The sequence below is a fragment of the Dipteris shenzhenensis genome, chromosome 21, assembly GCF_047967505.1.
Source record: "Dipteris shenzhenensis isolate YYH24624 ecotype China chromosome 21, Dip_SZ_1.0, whole genome shotgun sequence".
In the NCBI taxonomy this organism is placed as follows: domain Eukaryota; kingdom Viridiplantae; phylum Streptophyta; class Polypodiopsida; order Gleicheniales; family Dipteridaceae; genus Dipteris; species Dipteris shenzhenensis.
This window is the reverse complement of record NC_141616.1, coordinates 48,350,081-48,368,117: the sequence shown is the minus strand read 5'-3', so window position 1 is coordinate 48,368,117 and position 18,037 is coordinate 48,350,081. Positions and strand designations below refer to the sequence as shown.

The 18,037-nt window shown below is 41.2% G+C and overlaps 1 protein-coding gene across 1 annotated transcript in view; it reads left to right on the top strand.

The window, feature by feature from the left end:
* IPT9 (isopentenyltransferase 9) overlaps positions 1-10,613 on the top strand; it is a 70,977-nt gene extending 60,364 nt beyond the window's left edge. The window contains exons 9-11 of the mRNA XM_087392682.1: positions 1,470-1,545; positions 4,416-4,558; positions 10,262-10,613. Coding sequence (XP_087248808.1) covers positions 1,470-1,545; positions 4,416-4,558; positions 10,262-10,334 — 292 coding nt within the window. The 3' untranslated portion in view covers positions 10,335-10,613. The remainder of the gene's footprint in view (positions 1-1,469; positions 1,546-4,415; positions 4,559-10,261) is intronic.
* The last annotated feature ends 7,424 nt before the right edge of the window (positions 10,614-18,037 follow it).

Sequence of the window (18,037 nt, the reverse complement as noted above, 5' to 3'; positions counted from 1 at the left end):
GTCCATTTTTGTTGTTCCTAACTTGCATAAAGCCCTTTGATGTGGAATGCGATGCATGTGGAGAGTGTGTTGGAGCTGCTCTTTGTTCAGATGGTCATGTTGTGGTCTATGAAAGTAGGAGATTGCAAGATGTTGAGAGGCATATGGGGACATACGAGAGATTTTGGTTGTAATTGCTGCCTTAATTATCTGGAAAACTGTCTTTTGGGAGCTGTTTTCACAATCAAGGCCGATCACCAAAGTCTCTAGTATTTCCTGACCGAGACTAAGCTCTCAGAAAGTATATGAGATGGGCAAATTTTCTGTCCATGTCCCATTTCCTGACCCAGACTAAGCTCTCAGAAAAGTATATGAGATGGGCAAATTTTCTGTCCCTTTATTGATGCGCCATTCGCTCCTCCGACTTCAAAACATCAGATCTCATGATCTGATGACGATTATGAGCTTGAATCAATTGCACCTCATCCCTATTTTTGTAAATAAAATTTCCGGAGGGCTCCGTGTGCCTATTGCATCTGCAATGGCAGCCATGAGACAGGATGCAAGCAGTTTAAGCTTGATGCTTGATTGATGTTTCATTAGTTGATTAAACTTGCTTTTCAGTGAGACAGGCCCGAGAGAGAGAGAGAGAGAGAGAGAGAGAGAGAGAGAGAGAGAGAGCATTAGTTGATTAAACTTGCTTTTCAGCGAGACAGGCCCGAGAGAGAGAGAGAGAGAGAGAGAGAGAGAGAGAGAGAGCAGCGGGAGAGGCAGAGATATAAGGTGAGTAGAGGCAGTGAGACGGATGAATCCAAAACCTTCGGGCTTCTCTCGAACGTTAATCTTTCCATGCGTGGCTGCCTTACGTTAACTTTTTCTTCCTCTCGCAGCTACTTATACAAAAAGCGATTTTTTGTATCATAGGGCACCTATTCAGATTGTGCATGCTCCAGGGACACAAAATAGATTGGCGGATGCAGGTTAGTGTTTTACCATAGCTCATTATAGAGACCATGAAGAGATGAGAGAGCACTATCTACATGACCCGGATTTTGTTGCATCTACATCCGTTAGTGTCACCCTCTTGACAAACTTGTTAAGAGTTTTGGTGCTAATGTAAACTGACCGTGTAAGCAGTGAATATTTTTGATGATGGGACTCCTTGTGATGCCCCTGAGTTAGGAGGTTTCTCTTTATATGTATCTATACAAGCCATGGACTCTATTTTTATTCACCGCCTAAGCCCTTTCTATTCCATGTTGCACCAAGTTTAGTCTTCATACATACAATATGTTTGGAAAATAATTATTATCTCCATCACTATGCCAAGTTGTACCCTTCATGCATATTTATGAAATTACATTCAATCACAAGCCTGGTATATTATTTATACATTTTGTATGTATCCATTTTGTGTTCAATTCTTACAACTGTGGATAGTGTTTTTGTAGTTATAGGGCATTTTCATACGCAATGTCTCTTTTGGGCAGGAATTATGCAAAGAGACAGTTTACTTGGTTTCGCCGGGAGCCTTTGTACAACTGGATTGATGCTTCGCGACCACGGGTATTATTCTTTAAATGCTTATTGGGCTATCATAGAGGACCTTGATGCAATTCACATCACATGAAACTTATTCTTGATGGTTTGGAAACAATTTTCCTGTAATTAAGACTCAATTATTGAACTGGTTGCGTGTTGGAAGAGTTTTGCTTTCTGAAGTGCATCACCCTATATTTCACAGTGATGTCTATACTGCTCCTATAATGGTTCATTGTAATTTTTGAAGTTAATGGAATGGAGCCTCATAGCCAATATAATGAAAGGTGTGGAAGTGTGCAAATAGCAGATGTATTAGCAACCTTTTAGTGTGTTGGGAGGAAACTCACAATGCACAAGAAGAAGCTCATGAAATACTTCTTCATATTACGGCGGAGATAACATATTACAGCCATCTCTCAAGATTACATTCACTTTATCACTATCTATAAGAAAGGACTTCAAGTCCATTTACACACATGCTTTCAAGAAGCCATGTCATTCAAAAATCTGCCTAGCCAAACAATGGCTCCCTGCAAAGAAAAGTATGCCAGACGACCAACTTCAAAAGTGCCTGCAGGAATGAAACCTGCTCAGAAGGCCAAATGCAACTGTACGGCTTGTACGGTGACTGCACGACAGAAGTATGGATGACCGTACTGTACGGACGAGATGTCTGTTGCAGGTTGTACGGTATGTACGGCGTCACACGTGCGGTACGGACGATGTACGGCTGGCGACGATGTACGGTACGGAAGAGGCTGTAGGCTGTACGGCGCCTGGAGCTGCAGGCTGTACGGTGCTGTAGTTGTACATGCGACGATGGCGATGGAGTTGTACGGCGAACCATACAGTCTGGCGACGATTTGTACGGCTGAAGACTGCTGTACGATGACGATGATGAATGGCAGCGTAGGTACTGTTCGGGACTGTACGGAATCAGTCCGTACGAATTGTATGGACGATCTGTACGGACGGTGAACAGATGGAGCTTGCGAGCTGGAGTTGGAGGCAGGAAGTAGAGAGCAGGGTCAACCTGCTTTGATACCAAATGTGAGAATGGGAGAGAGAGCAAAGGTGAGAACAAGAAGCAGGAGAGAGAGAGAGAGCTGAAAATGTAGTTGCAATTAGATGAGAGTAAGATACAACTGAATGGAGTGATGGGTTTTGTCTAAGTGACAAAACCTTATCACTTCACTAACCATAGTTAGTGAACTAACTGTGGTTAGGGAAAAAAACCTCTAAGTGAGGGAAAAGTGTCCCTAACCTACTTATTACATTACATTGGTCACTGCTAAATTATAGCAATAATTCTAACAGGCTTGCTCTATCCACATCAATAGCATTAGAAGTTGAGGGTGATTAGAGGTGTTGGTATGCTTGACATGATGTTTTGAGAGCATGGGACTCTCATATGGGTAGATTGCTCCCTTTGAGGGTCCTCTTATTCCACTCACTTGTCACGAGTCTAACTTGGTTATTTGGGAGGATCTCATACAGTTAGACATGTATAGGACATGATTAGCAGCTTTTATTTGGGAGGATCTCATACAGTTAGACATAGATACTTGCTTGCATATGATAGGAGGCCTTCATGGAGGCCGTTCCGTGTTTCCTCACACCGACTACGCATTGAGATTGGATGGAATGCGGGCGTAGAGGGGGTCGCATATGCTCTCCATGTGATCTACACGAGGTTGAGTCAGAGGAGCACACCACTTTCAGAAGGCTTGTGTACTATGAGATCCGGGGTAGTTACCCCTATCTTTTCAGAGATGAATTCGGACCCCTCGCCACCCTCTTGTGTCACCTGGATGAAAGACGTTTGGTGACCTTCATTCATGAGGCTGTAGGCTGACCGGTCTATCCCAACAAATACGTTGAGTATTTATATGCTCTTTCTAGCCTAGATGCTTGGTGGATATGGAAGTTGGAACCTAATTATTGGACCAGGGAGATTTGTTAAGCAGATCAAGCTCATGAATGCTTTACCTAGGCAAGCCAATCCTTTTGTGGCCAATGAGTGCTAAAATGGAGGTCAAATGTTAAGGCATCTGTGAAGGGCGGCAATGCTACAAGATGCCATTTTGGTAAGTAGAAATTTCTAATAGGAAAGGGAAGACATGCTTTGTGGTTGATTTTGGCTTACTTTTAACCTAAGAGTAAGTTATGATGTTTGATATATCAGGAATGTGACCTTCCCTCATGTGGTCTCATGACTAATGTGCACCTTAAGAAGGATTGGCATGATAACGAGGATTTGGTTAGACATTGGACTTTAGCTTTCGAAAAATGATTTTTGGAAGGAAGTCTTTAACAAGACACTCAAAAAATGTAACAATTTCTAGGGCATGTGGAAATTGTAAAGGAGTACTGGATCTTATAATTGAGGGCTGTTGATGTAAAAATTAAAAAACGGGATTGGGGAGTTAATAAGAAAATTGATTCATGTGCACCTGTTTGCAAGTGTTAAGGCGTCATTCTTATGGCTTGTGATGGATGCAAAATTTAGCCACCAAGTGCTGCAGCCATGGTCTGGATGTATGCATGAATTGGGTTCAATCATCAGGAAATTTTCAACTGCTTTGCCAGAGCAGTAAGTAAGCAAAGAATGAATTGATTGGTGTTTATAACTTGTCGTTAGTAATTTGAAGTTTTAAATAAACAGAAGTGGAACGATCTTTGGTTTGGTGGCTTGCACTTGCATGTGCTCAGCGTGGTTGTACTAGATTTTCATGTTGTATAGGTTGGTCTAAATACAGTGAAGAAACTAAATCTAGTAATGTCTTCTAAAGCATTTTTTTGTAAGATTGGATATATTGTTGTCTTATTGAAGGGATATACGTAATACCTGTCTGGTTTAGCTCATACATGGACCTCATATCATCATCATGCAGGATGAGATTGTTGATTTCTTGGTGAAGGCCTACTCTGAACCTGCTACTGTAACAGCAGCAGCAGCAGCAAGGGGTGTGGTAGTGCAAAAAGAAACTACAGAAGACGAGAAACTCCAATTGCTAGAATACAGGGCAAAGAATAGGTATGCCTATAGTAAGAAGCTTCCAGCTGTCATATCTTTCTTTCATAATTAATTAAGTTCGGTTTATGTTTCTACAGAACTCTGAAAAGGATGTTTGCTAGCTATACCAGTTTCTTGCAAGGGAAAAAGGGACTAATGTTTAGTTGCCTAGTGAGAGTTAGAGGGGATTGTGAAGGGGACTATATAAGTCCAACCCACAACGTTTGTATGCATTTTTTATGTTACATCGTATCTATCCTCCTACTCTCCTCCTTCCTCCTCTAATGTTTTTACTCTCTCTCTCTCTCTCTCTCTCTCTCTCTCTCTCTCTCTCTATCTCCCCCCCCTCCCCTCAGCCCATCCCTCAGCCTCCCTCTCCACCCCTCAGCCCACCTTGCCATCCCTAAGCCTCCCTCGCCACCACTCAGGCCACCCTCGCCATACCTCAGCCCCCCTTGCCTGGTTTCCTGGTCGTGGCGGCTCCCTCTTGGTCACGAACTGCAGACCCCCGCATGCCGCCTGCCTCCCTCCTGCAGCCCCATGCTGGTCGCGCATGCTGCAATGCGCCATTGCACCCTACTGTGTGCCATTTTGCCTGGCCTCAAGCCCCGTGCTCAGGCCTCAGCCCAGTGAGCTGCTGCGCCATTTGCGCCAGGCCTCTATAGGTCTTGTCCCGTGGGCTGCACCTATAGGCCTTTGTGTAGCTGCGTGGATGTTCTCAGCTCTCACCTAGGACCTGCAAGAAACAAGAAGCCCAAGAAGATCAAGACCCGAACCAAGAAAAGGGCAGAAAAAACACCATTGAAAGGGGAAAAAGTAAGGAAGCACAACCAGCCCAGCACGCTTGAAGACCACTTCGGGCTGCGACCCCACACAAGAATGTGATAGAAAGAACTGCACTTCTGCATGTTCTACAAAAATATCAACAGTCATAGAGGTATGCAAAATGTAAGATGCTGAGATTGAATGCCTACGGAAGAAGCTAGGAGAAACCAGAAAAGATGAGCTCTCAAACCTGCGTGCCCAAATGCAAAAAGAAGGCAAGGGGAGATGGAAACAAAATGGGCAAAGGATATGGCTCAAATTGTGGACGAGAAAACCAGCTTTCTGACTGGAAAACACATGATCATGAGGGCCTATGGATTGAGCATTTTGCACATGGGCACGAGGTCTTAGCCCCAGTTCTAGCACAAATGTTCAACCATGTTGTATGCCACGACTTCCCACTTTTTGGAGTACTACCATTTTGTACCGATTGACAAAGCATGAGATCTCATGGATACTGGGAATACCGTACCCTCATGATTGGCCACACACTGGCCAAGATTTATGGATCGGTACTTGAGAGGGAGATTAGTCATACAGAGGCTTGGGGGCAACGGACACTAGGACATGCAGGATTCCAAAGGCAGTACTCCACTCTAGATCACATCTTCACTTGGAGGGCTATCATTGAGGAGGCGAAGTTTAGACATAAGAAAATCTACGCTTGCTTTGTAGACTTTTGGAAGGCGTTTGACACTGTCCCACAATCCCGCATAATTAGGAGACTACAGGAGATGCAGATTTTGGAGACTTTGATTTGTGGTGTGATGAGCCTTTGAGTCCGTCAAAGGGAGAGTCCGTGCTCCAGTGGTTTATCGGATTGGGTTGAAAGCATGATAGGGGTAAAGCAGGGCTGTCCCTCTCACCGACTCTTTTCTGACTCTACATTGATCTCAGGGTTGAAAGCACAATAGGGTGAAGCAGGGCTGTCCCCTCTCATCGACTCTTTTCTGACTCTACATTGATGAGATCACATCTTTCATTGACCCCTTAGGGTGTACACCAATCCTCATATCATCTTTAGTGGAGGGGCTGCAGAGACACCTGGAGGCCCTAGAGGTTTGCTGCAAAGAGAAAGAAAGAAAGAAATAAAGTTTATTAAAGTTTTCGGAAGACCGATGGGTCTATGAGACTGTGAAAATCTTGGTACAAGCGAGTTGTGAGGGTGGAGCTACTAAATGAGCATCCACACCAATGCAGAATGCAAAAAATTGTAGAATGGTAGTACTAAGTACTAAGCACGACATAGTTGTGTCGGTGGTAGACTACATATCAGTCACATCATCATCATCATCATCATCAGCATCATCAAGACATCAGGGGTGGATGAGGCACTGGAAGCATGAAATCAACGATAGAGTGCTGTCGACCACTTGAGGGTGCAGTCCTGTGACGTCTCGTGGTCATAGCTCTACGCCTAACAAAGGCTATAGTAACCCATGTCGGTCGGGCTCCGATGTGAAACATGGAGGGGATATCTCTAAGTGTAATCTGCGCGTCCCTCCTTTGTCTGAGTTGTCGAGTCATTGGCTCTTGGTCCCGATCATGTCGAGGTCTCGTCTCGGGGGAGTCCAGGTGATATGGTTGAAAGAACTCCGTGATAGAGCTCTGAGAGGGGTTTGCCAAGGAAGAGGTCTGCTCCTGTCTCCGTGATCGAAGTATCCTCTCGCGGTGCCTGGCAACCTCATGAATGAAGCCTGCCAAGCATCTCTGATCTAGGTAGGAGAGGAACCGGGACAAAACCCCATAGCTATCTCTGAAGAGGCAGCAGAAATGCCCTCGGATCTCATTGTAAACGGGACACTTGAAGATGAAGTGCTCCTCCGTCTCAACCTCGTGCATGTCACATAATGTGCATAAGCGCCTCTCCCTGGGTAGGCGCTCTGCTCTGCTGCTCTCGATACGAAGTTTATGTGAAGAGACCCGGAACTGCCTAATAGAGATCCTCTATCCTGGTGGGTCAATGAAACCCTCCTTGTGATATGTAAACAATGACCTCTGTAGAAGCTCAATGAAATGACTTCAAGTTTGCTCACAAATATTTTTTTTGAAAGTAAAAATATCAAAAGTTGCCACTTCTAACATTTTTGTAGTTACAATCTATTTATATGTAGAGTAGGTAATCTTTAGAGAGCTATTAAAGCGTACAAAACATAAAAGTGTGAGAGAGAGTAGGAGAATCATTAAAAAAAATGAAAATTTAATCCCATAATTTGGTTCTCATGAGCATTCTAACATGAACATTACAAATCATGTCAAAAGACTAGTGCATTCTTAAGGCTAGAATTGATGGTGAAAGTACAATTACACTATTTTAGCTCTCATGAGCATTTTGTTTGAAACGGTATTCTATTATACATTTGTAGTGAAAGAGATATTAGATTATATTTGACTTGAACTGAGCCTTGCCTTTGCCAGCCTTGATCAGCTCTTTCATAGTCTAGCTGGTTGTGTGGCTCGCGTATGCTAGCTCTCATATTATACACATTAGGACTCTCGATTAGCTATAAGTGTAGCAACGATCATCCAAGCATTGCACTTTGTCTATGAAAGAAATAAAATGATGTGTTGTGATTAGATCCATTAGAAAAACGTAGGAATAACTCAACCACTAACGGTGGTTAGGGGGGGAGGGGGATATATCAATGAGGGAAAAAAGTGCCCCTGACATTATTACTAACCTAACATTGACCGCTGCCTTAATATTTTCACAGGGTCTGGGCCTTTTATAGAGAGAGACTAGTTGAGAGCGGGGTTTGCTGTCCTTGTACGCACGTATGTTCAAATGGTGTCACAGCCAGGGCATTTAGATGGATGGTTTACCTCCCTTTCAGTACAGCTTGAACGCCCCTGATCCCTTAGTCCCATGGGATGACATCAACTGTATCATACGGTTGGACCTATTCTAGCTCTATATGTCACGGACTGATGGGGGGGGCAGGAGTTCCCTACCAAGATCTGGGCTCTACGGCGACCACTTCTTGAGAGTATCGGAGGATGGAATGAGTATTAGATCCTAATATCTGGAGGACAAGTGAGTGTCACACGCCCTCGGAATTGCCGTCAGACAGATGCGGCTCTCGTTCGTCAGCTAAGGATTGAGGTGGAAAGAGCCAGAGGTACACCTAGAGAGTAGTGGATCTGTAGGCTATGCACTTTGGAAAGAGCCAGAGGTACACCAAGGTCCATTGCTGGTAGTACGGTTCTTCATCACACATTTCGAGGATCCTCTCTCTCTCTCTCTCTCTCTTATGCACCCTGAGACAGACTATTGGCTGTACGAATTTCTCTCTTCTGCCCATGATCATTTTGCCCTCTGATTCTAGCTCGTTTTCTCTCTTCCTCTCTCACTCTCTAAGCTGCACATTTCTCCTGTTGTCTCTTGCTTTGTGGATCTGCTACCCTCTGGAGGTGTTGTAGCCTGGAATAGAGCAACTAGGAACCGGTTTGATGCCGTTTGGAGCTGGTTCGAGCTCATTTGCTACTGTTCCTTCATTTGCTCGTTATTAAAGGTCTTCTATGCAGTGCTGGGGGCTTGGACAGAGGATAGTTGCGAGGCGAGAGCTCGTCCCTCTTCCATGGACAATGCGTATAGTCGTTCTGGCCTCATTTGGATTCCATTTGTCATTTTTGAAGTTGCTCTTTTGTTGTTCAAAGCTCTTTCTTGGCCATCCAGGCAGTGGACAGACACCCAAACACAAAGGGTGTGCCTAGATTGGTGCTAGAGGGACAGTGTTGTGGATTTCTTCCTGCCTTGAGGTCACTCGTGCAGTTTGGGATTTGTCTTGTTGCAATGTTGCCCTGAGAGGCTATGTGGGACTACCAAACCCTCTAAAGCAAGCTGGATTCCTTGTGGAATGCATAGTCAGCTATCACTTGGACATAGGCACTGGGGAATGCCTTAGCCTTTCCTTCGCAGTTGGATGCGCCTTTCCTTCGCAGTTGGATGCTAGTGGGTGCTTGGAATTGGATGCCTACTGAAGCCAGGAATTGGCTTGGACAGTGGATTTGCTAGTCAAGCAAAGTGCAAGGGTGAGCCCTTGTTGTAAAAGCAAATTCCATTGACAGAAGCAATAAATAAATGCCGAAAGGGCGCCAAAGCATTTGCCGCCAATCTGCGTCTCTTGTGTATGGTTTATGAGCAGGGGCACTCTAGCCTCCCTTACAGTGCTTTTAAAGTTTGTTTCTCAGTGGTATTTAGCTAATGGAAGTGGCTGGAAATGATGCATTGTGGCTGTGATTAGTGTGGATGTTATGTTAGTTATGGGTTACCGCCCTTTAGCTTGCTAGACCCTGGTTTCAGTCATTCCATTGCTGGGATAATTACCATCTTCTCATAGAGTTCTTACAGGCGTGTGGAGCTGTCAGAACAGATCGAAAAGTACTGTTGTGGGCTGCTATGGTTTATGAGCAGGGGCACTCTAGCCTCCCTTACAATGCTTTTAAAGTTTGTTTCTTAGTGGTATTTAGCTAATGGAAGTGGCTGGAAATGATGCATTGTGGCTGTGATTAATGTGGATGTCAAGGTAGTTATGGTTTACTGTCCTTTAGCTTGCTAGAGGCCGGTTTCAACAAAGAAAGTTTAAATTTTCTTTCAAAATTTTGCACTTTTTGCAATAATCTCCTATTCTCGAACTACTTGTTGATATTAGTTTCATGTGTCTTTCAATCATTGACCAACGCATAAGAGATTTGGAGCCATTGTTGGAACAAAGAAAGCATCTCCAATGCTTCGTGTAATGCCTTAATCATTTTGAAGTGGATTTTTAATCCCTTTAGTTTTATGCGGGGGTATTGTTATCCATTACTACATTTTCTTTTGCACTTTTGTCAGGATATGTTTTTGAAAAGCTGCAACCTCTTCTTTCTAATAGACATGTTTCTCTATTTGGCTTGCAGGTATTTTGTGAAGCCTGAGAACTGTCGTGGAATTTTGGAATGGATCAAGAAAACCCAGAATGGTAAAAAGTAAGATTGCACTTTGGAATTGCTTTCATTTATGTTCTAACAAAGCTTAGAAGAAAAGTCTTGAGAACTTGGGGCACTAGAATGAAGTGCTTCACAAGTTAATGTATGAAAGATTAATTTTTGGGAAGTCAGATGGTTAACATTCTTGCAATGGGCTAAATTAAAAATGTGCATTGCATATTTTGAGTTTTAGACATGACTTGTAGTTGTCATGGTGCTTCTTTTCACTATCATTTTGGAAAACGACTTGGAAGTTTGTCAACCTACGCATCATCATGATATGTAAATATATCAAAGATTAAATTACGTACAAGTGGTATTGATAATACCATATGTAATGTTTTATTGTCAAATTATTAAATTTGATTTACAATTATTGAGCAATTATTGAGACCTTTGCATGAGTTGCAATGCCTCTCCAATGCCCACATGATCAAAAATTTTGCAATGTAAATATTATTTTAAATAAATTTTTCTCTTTCGCAAAAAAAAAAAATCCGTAATGGGGTAGATTTTAGTGAGACCTTTGCATGAGTTGCAATGTCTACATGATCAAACCATGGATGACAAGATTTAGTTGCATTTGTGTGAAGTCGTATGATATGGTCCATAGAAGGATGATGGATTGTTGCAAGACGACCATATTACATAATAAGAACTGTTTATCTGATATGGATATCCCTAACATGTTAGGGATGCCTTTTTAGATAGAGAATGCAAAGGAATGTCTTACCGAACAACCCTTACGATGAATATTTTTAATGAGGGTAACACATTAGTGGTTCCCAACTCGATTTTGCTCATTCTTACTTGCTTGGAGCCATCTTGAATAATTGTCAATAAGACATTCTTTTATTCCTTAAGCAAACCTAAGGCAACTTCCAAAAGATAACATCGTTGGATAGGTCCTATACCACGATATATTTTGTTGCCTTAACTTCTCAATTTTAATGCAATTGTACCTTAATCCAATCCTCAACTGTGATAGGATGATAATTCAAGTCCTTGGGTTGGAATGGAGTGCTATCAGGGCCTATGATTTTAAGATGTGGATGGGGATAGCTATGCACACATAGGCAAATACAAGTACTTAATCGCGTTCATTGTAAATGTGAAATCATGTCATACTGCTACATTCAAGAAAAGATTGTAAATTAGAAAGAATATTCAAGTAAATTTTTTTCCCTCTTATAAGTGCCACAATTTGTATGGCTCGCTTTTAATATTCAAACCAAAAGCAAATAATGAGAAATGTTGTTGATCTTTACTTGCCTAGTTGCAAGCAAGCAAATAATATTACATTTTCTTGAGATTAACACGTGTGATATGCAACACTCCTATAGTGAAACAAAACGTGATGCTATTCGGTGTAAGTATAGTGTCTAGTGTCAAATCTTTGTGGTTACTTTCGCAATACAAGTGAATTACTGACATTATGCATAAAAAGTCGTACTTGTAGTTTTTGACGATGGTATATCACTATTAACATTTTAGTAAGCAGCATCACTCGTACTTTCCTTTGTTAAAAAATAGTGTTGAGAGGTAGATAGTAGTCATTAAAGATATGCAAAAAGGTGGAGTTCTCTAAGGAGATGGCCACCTCTTTTTGGCCCCTCTTATGTCTTAGATTAGGAATGGTGTAGTCTCCTTCGAAAGTCAAAGTACATTTTAGAAATGTTCGAGGATGTGCCAAGGGTTTACTATATCAGATTCCACTCTCATATTTACTCATCTCCCCTTGATTTCTTGCTACTAGTACGCTTCATCATCCCTTAAGTGGGCTATAGTGGCTTTGCTACTTTGTTTTTGCCTTTCTCCGTTGAGTACACCTCTAGCCCTCCCATCAACCTAATAAAGTACATGCATCAAGAAAAAGGAGAAGGTAGCTATATAAATGTATGAAAGCGCCTACCATAATAGCATGGCAACGACTAAAGAGTTATTGAGGGACCAGTGTGGCAAATGGCATCTCATTGTTTATTTATGCATGATTGGATGTTATGAGAATTTTTTATTTTTCTTCTTAAGTTGCATTGTTTAAAATTAGTATTTATATTTTAAACAAGCTCTTTGCATAGCATTTATGTGGTTTTTTCTAGTGCAATAGCATTGTGTTTGTCATACAAATGTAAATACATTGCTCCTTATGTGTATGTGAGCACATAAGGAAGTAGTTAAATATTTTCCATAAAGGCTACCATGCACTTGTGATTACTTTGTTTTATATAAAACAAGAGTGCTATTTGTTTGCTTAGAAGTACGATTCTCCATTTGAAAGTGTGCTTTTCAAATTTGATAGCTTGTATAATCCCATTGCACAAGATCTTTACAAATAGGGATAGGGATGGTGGGCTTTCATGTAAGCCGCATTAATCCGTGTTCAATAACCTTGGGAGAAGAACAACTCATAAACTTCAATAGATATTTACTATTTTGAGCAATTTTTGGATGGGATTAGAATTGGTAACTCGCGTCATCAATCACAGCATGAGGTGGCTATAATGATTATCTGTATGACCCATTCGTGTTATGCAACTCAAAACCTCATTTTCTTGGTGTTTGAGATGTAGTGAGGGGCCATAGTGCTAGAGTCAAAACGTTCACATTGGATGTTGAGTTTGCAAAGGGATCAAATTTTAGATATTGTAAAATAAAGTGCTCATAGTGGATGTTAATATAGCTTGTAATGGTTATGACCAACAATTTGAGATCTAAGGGGGATCCAAGGCAATATAATAATGGGCTTGATGGAGATTCTTGAGAATTGCCTTGATTTCTTTGTTGTTTGTAGATGATTGCCTAGGCTGCTACAAGGTAAAGAAGTTGATGTTGATTGGGTTAAGTACAAAATGTTGGTTAGGCAAGGTCATCTATTATTTGTACATGGCAATGGCAATTCTAGGGCGGGGCTTGGCTCTCACTTTGAGCAATAAATACATCCACTCTTAAGGAAACTATATTAGCACAAGAACGAGTACTATTTAGGGCAACCAATGGATTTCATGATAACCAATGCAAGATATCAAGCATGCTTCACAACCTAATGCTATATGTTTGCAATGGACTAGCAATGCACATAGCTTTGGAATGAACTATTAAACAAGATATTAGAGCAACATAAGAAGCACTACAAGTAGATGAACAATTACAAGTGAAGAAGAAGATAAATCTTGGGCATGAAATGGTAGTCAAAATTAGGCTATTAGGGGCCCTAGAGTTTGGAAAAGTAGTAAGATGAAATGATTTGAACTAAAGGAAAGAGAGGTGGAATTTTACATAAAGATGGAAACCATCCATATTTCATTTAAAAAAATAGATTAATTTATCAAAGTAGGATATGAACAACGCGCCTCACCTTCGACAAATTACAAAAGGTCCATTTAAAGGAAAAGGAATGAGTTAATTTTGCTACATGCCTCAAGGAGAGACTAAATTTTCAAAAGCCACACGTGTTGTCTATGGAAATAGATTAACAAAACCAAGGATCATGAAATGACATCAATGACATATCATAAAGGCAAGGTGGTTGACTTTAGGCCATCTAACTTGTACAACCATGTTAATGTAAAATTTTATCAAACTAGAGGCTTGAGAGCTATGTAGTTTGGACATGGGCAATGGCACGTTTGCACACCATGTTGCATGATCTTGTCCCCACATGCACTTGGGACACCCACCTTTTGCTTGATGCAAAGCCCTCTTTCTCCGCCTCTCCTATGTAACCTTGTTATGAGCTAGCCATCCCTGTGTCCCACTTGGTCAAGTCTAATCGTAACTATCCCACCCAATAATTCCACCTTGTTTGCACCTTTCCATCCCTTCCTCTCCCTACCACTCTGTTTACACCTTTCTTCCTCCACCTTTGCTGCCCTCATCTCCCCTTCCTTGCATGCAGCTATGTTTTTTAATATTTCTTGTTGCTTGAAATATATGACAATGTTTTAAAGATTGTCATATTAAGAGAATATGTTTTTAAATCTTTCTTGTCTCTTGAAATATGCTACAACTCTTATTATAAAAAAAAAGACGATTGTTTTTAAATATTTCTTGTCACTTGAAATATGCTACAAATCTTTTAGAATTGTTTGTATAAAGAGACAAAAGGTGAATGTTAATAAAGTAACCTATTGCACATATCAAACATGGGCAGCCATAGTTGATGTAAAATGTTTCAAAAATAGGAATTTCGGGGCTTGAGATGCATGGGTGGTCTCAATTGCGAGGCCAATTAGATAGTTGCAAGGTCATTCTATCTAAATTCAAGAACACAAGAATAGGTGCCTACCATGTGGGATGACCGTCACCTTGCACTTTCTCATGCAAGACTTTTGCCTCCTCCTCACCCATGGATCCTTACCACAATTTTGTTGTCGACTTGGATCCACCGTGTGCGAGCTAGTTGCAACTCTTAATTGTCCTACTTGGCACTCTAAGCTACACCTCACTTGCATCGACACATCTAAATCACTTGATGTAAAGGCCTATCACAAGCATGATTTGGATCCACATAATTCTCCTACCTCCCTCTGCATGGAACTATGCTTTTAGAGCTTTCTTGCTCCTTGAGGTTTTTTGAAATTATTAACGTAAATCTATGCATTTTGGTGAGTTATAAGAGGGTCAATGCATGAATGGGTGTAGCCGATCCTAGAACTATTTTGGGGCATGTCATGACCTGTGCTGTTAGGAGGGGTTACAAAATCTGTGACGGTCATGATGACGTGGAATAGCTCACATCCTCAACGGCTTTTTTTCATGGCGTGAAAGGAAGGGCCTCAATGCTCATCACAACAAAAATTTTACTAGCCACCATCTCATTATAGACTCCTTTAGGTTAGCAGCACCACTAGTGCCATCAGATTTGTTATTGGCAGTGGCATGCCACATGGACTTAGATGCTTTATTAATCTATTGTGACCATCATTTAAGTAACTAAATTGAAATACGTGGCACTTCTCTTGCATCTTTGAAGCCATGAATAGGATTCTTGGTGGAGGATATCCACTACGGCTATTGGAATACACTTGTAATGGCCCAAGTCAACTATTGCGTTGGCCACATCAACCAATGTAGGTATAGAGGCTAGAGTTATTTACAGCAACCCCCATGCTTGGTTGGTGATGCGAAACATTTGGCATTACAAATGCGAAAGTGGCATACCTCAACCACCATGATGCTTGAAATTACTGCATGCCAACCATCGTGATAGTTGTAACTAGACAGCTAAAACCAGACACGTCAACCCCCACACAAAAGTTTTAATAAAGCCCTTAAATTAAGGGAACTCCTAACCCTGAACCTTAAATATGTAACTAGATATGTCAAACCCCACACAAAAGTTGTAATGAAGCCCTTAAATTAAGGGAAATCCTAACATTTAACCTTAAATTTTCCAAAAAATCATAAAATAACAAGATTTTCAAATAAAATGCATATATTAAGTTCCTTAAAATTAAAGGCAACCTCAAATCCCAACTTAGATTTCTCATTTTCAACCAAAAGAAATACACTACAGACCGGTTTTTGTGAGCACCAACTTATTCTACTACTAAGTGGTGCAAAGAAGATCCAAAGCTTTAAAAAAATTTAGTGTATGGCTATTAAAAAAAAAATATTCATACAAGCCCAATTCAATTAAAATGAAGAGACTAAAATGAATTTGTTTAGACTTCACAAGCAGTTGTAGCTTGAATGAAGAGATTTGGACTACTTTTTGATTAGCCTTCTCCTTTAGTGCTAGCCTTCGTCATGGCTGAGTTTGCCCTTCACCTCCGCAGTGCCGACAGAAACTTAGTACGAAGACTTTGTATAAATGGATGCTCAAGTATGTGTGGGTGTGTGGATTTGTATGTATGAGAGCATACTTTTATACTATGGTCTACACCCATTGTTGGGCGTTGATGACGTCAGTGGGGATGTCATAGTAGCTAGTCCCTGCTATGCGTGATGGAGTTTATGGTTTTCAATCTTATGAGTGACTCTCGTGAGATTGAAATGAGTTTGGGAATGTTCTTGGATTCATCTAGGTATATGTAAGTAAAAAAAAAAATTCAATGTGAAACTATAGTACTACCTCTAAGGAGGCATTGCTTCACTCTCGACACCATGAATAGAAAAGTGTGTATATATTGACAAGTTATCATCAAGAGGGTCTAGTTTCATATTCATCAGGATAAAAAACTATTTTACACAAAAAGGAGCTCAGCACTTGAGCTACTCAACTTTCCTTGACAAAAATGAGCTTAATGAGCTGCTCAACTTTTCTTTTAATTGTGAGGTCATAGAAACTCTTGCAAGAAGGTGTCCTAGGCTTGGTTAACAAGGGCATGAGGCCCATGCAAAACCCATAAAAAGAAGCTCCTTCATCAAGGACTTGAGTACTACTTGCACCTCAACTTCATGGGGCAGACCGCCCCTCCATGAAAGGTCTTGAATATCTTGCATTCTCTAGTCATGGGATAGAAGTGTTACCACCTTGCAGTACCTAAGAACAAGAATGGGAAAGGCTAGATGTGGGACATATTGGTGGAGCTGGAGGGTGGAGATGAGGGTGGAGTAGGAGGTGCAACAAGAGGGTGGAGCAAGAGATGAGGGTGGAGTAGGAGATAAGGATCAAGAGGTGCAAAAGGAGGGAGATGAGGGTGGAGTTAGGTTGGATGAGAAGAAGTCAATGAGTGGCTACATGGCACTTGACAGACAATGCCATTGCATTGGTAGCCTGGCCTGCTATCATAGCATATCATTGGTAGCCTGGCCTCACCAAATCAAAACAGTCCTAGAAGTGATAGCATCGACGTGGTACTCACAAAAGGTGGAAGCAATCAGAAACAACTGAACACTATTACACAAGCAGTTAAACCAAAATTTTGCACACACATCTCACACAATCAGCATAACAACAACTCCAAAATTTGGGACAGGAAATCAATGAACTAGTGGCAAAATTTGCAGTAAAGATGAACCAATTGTTACTCCGGGTAGAACCCAACATGATGGAAGAAATGAAGCTATTCTTTCTATGGACACATTTACGCCATGACATTTCCCAACGTACTAAAGATCAAGGCCCTAGATCTTTCATGAGGCTATTCAAATCCCCCAATGGATTGAGGCTAACATGGCTTGAGACAACCAAAACCCAACCTCAAGCTACACTCATAAACCCAAATCACCCCTCGAATTGGCCATGCCGATGGACATCGACGTCCAAAACTCTTAGTTTCATCACCAACATGATACAAAGATGGACATCCAAGATGCTTCAACTGTGATATGTATGGTCATCTCACTAAACATTACCGTAAATCGTAGAGGCGTAGATTGCAAATGACCCCACTCAATGTTCAAATCTTCATCACTGTCTCTTCATCAACTTCACTGGCAAAGTACACAAGAAAATGAATGAGCCAATCGCCAAGGGAGGTCAGTAATCCACAATTGCAATCCTTCACCATTTCTAGTAAAACATTCATCATTACCTTAGTAACTCACATAGCACACAATCCCACATTAGCATTATTTGACTCTAAAAGCTCTTTTTCATCAGTTAGTTCCAAACTAGTAGAAAAACATAACTTCAAAACCCAAGATGCACCTCACATAAAAGTTTTCTTTGGCAATCATGTACAAGCATATCAAACCCATACCATTATCGTAAACCCATTTGTCCTCAATGACACCACTTTCACCCATTATTTTTACATTCTA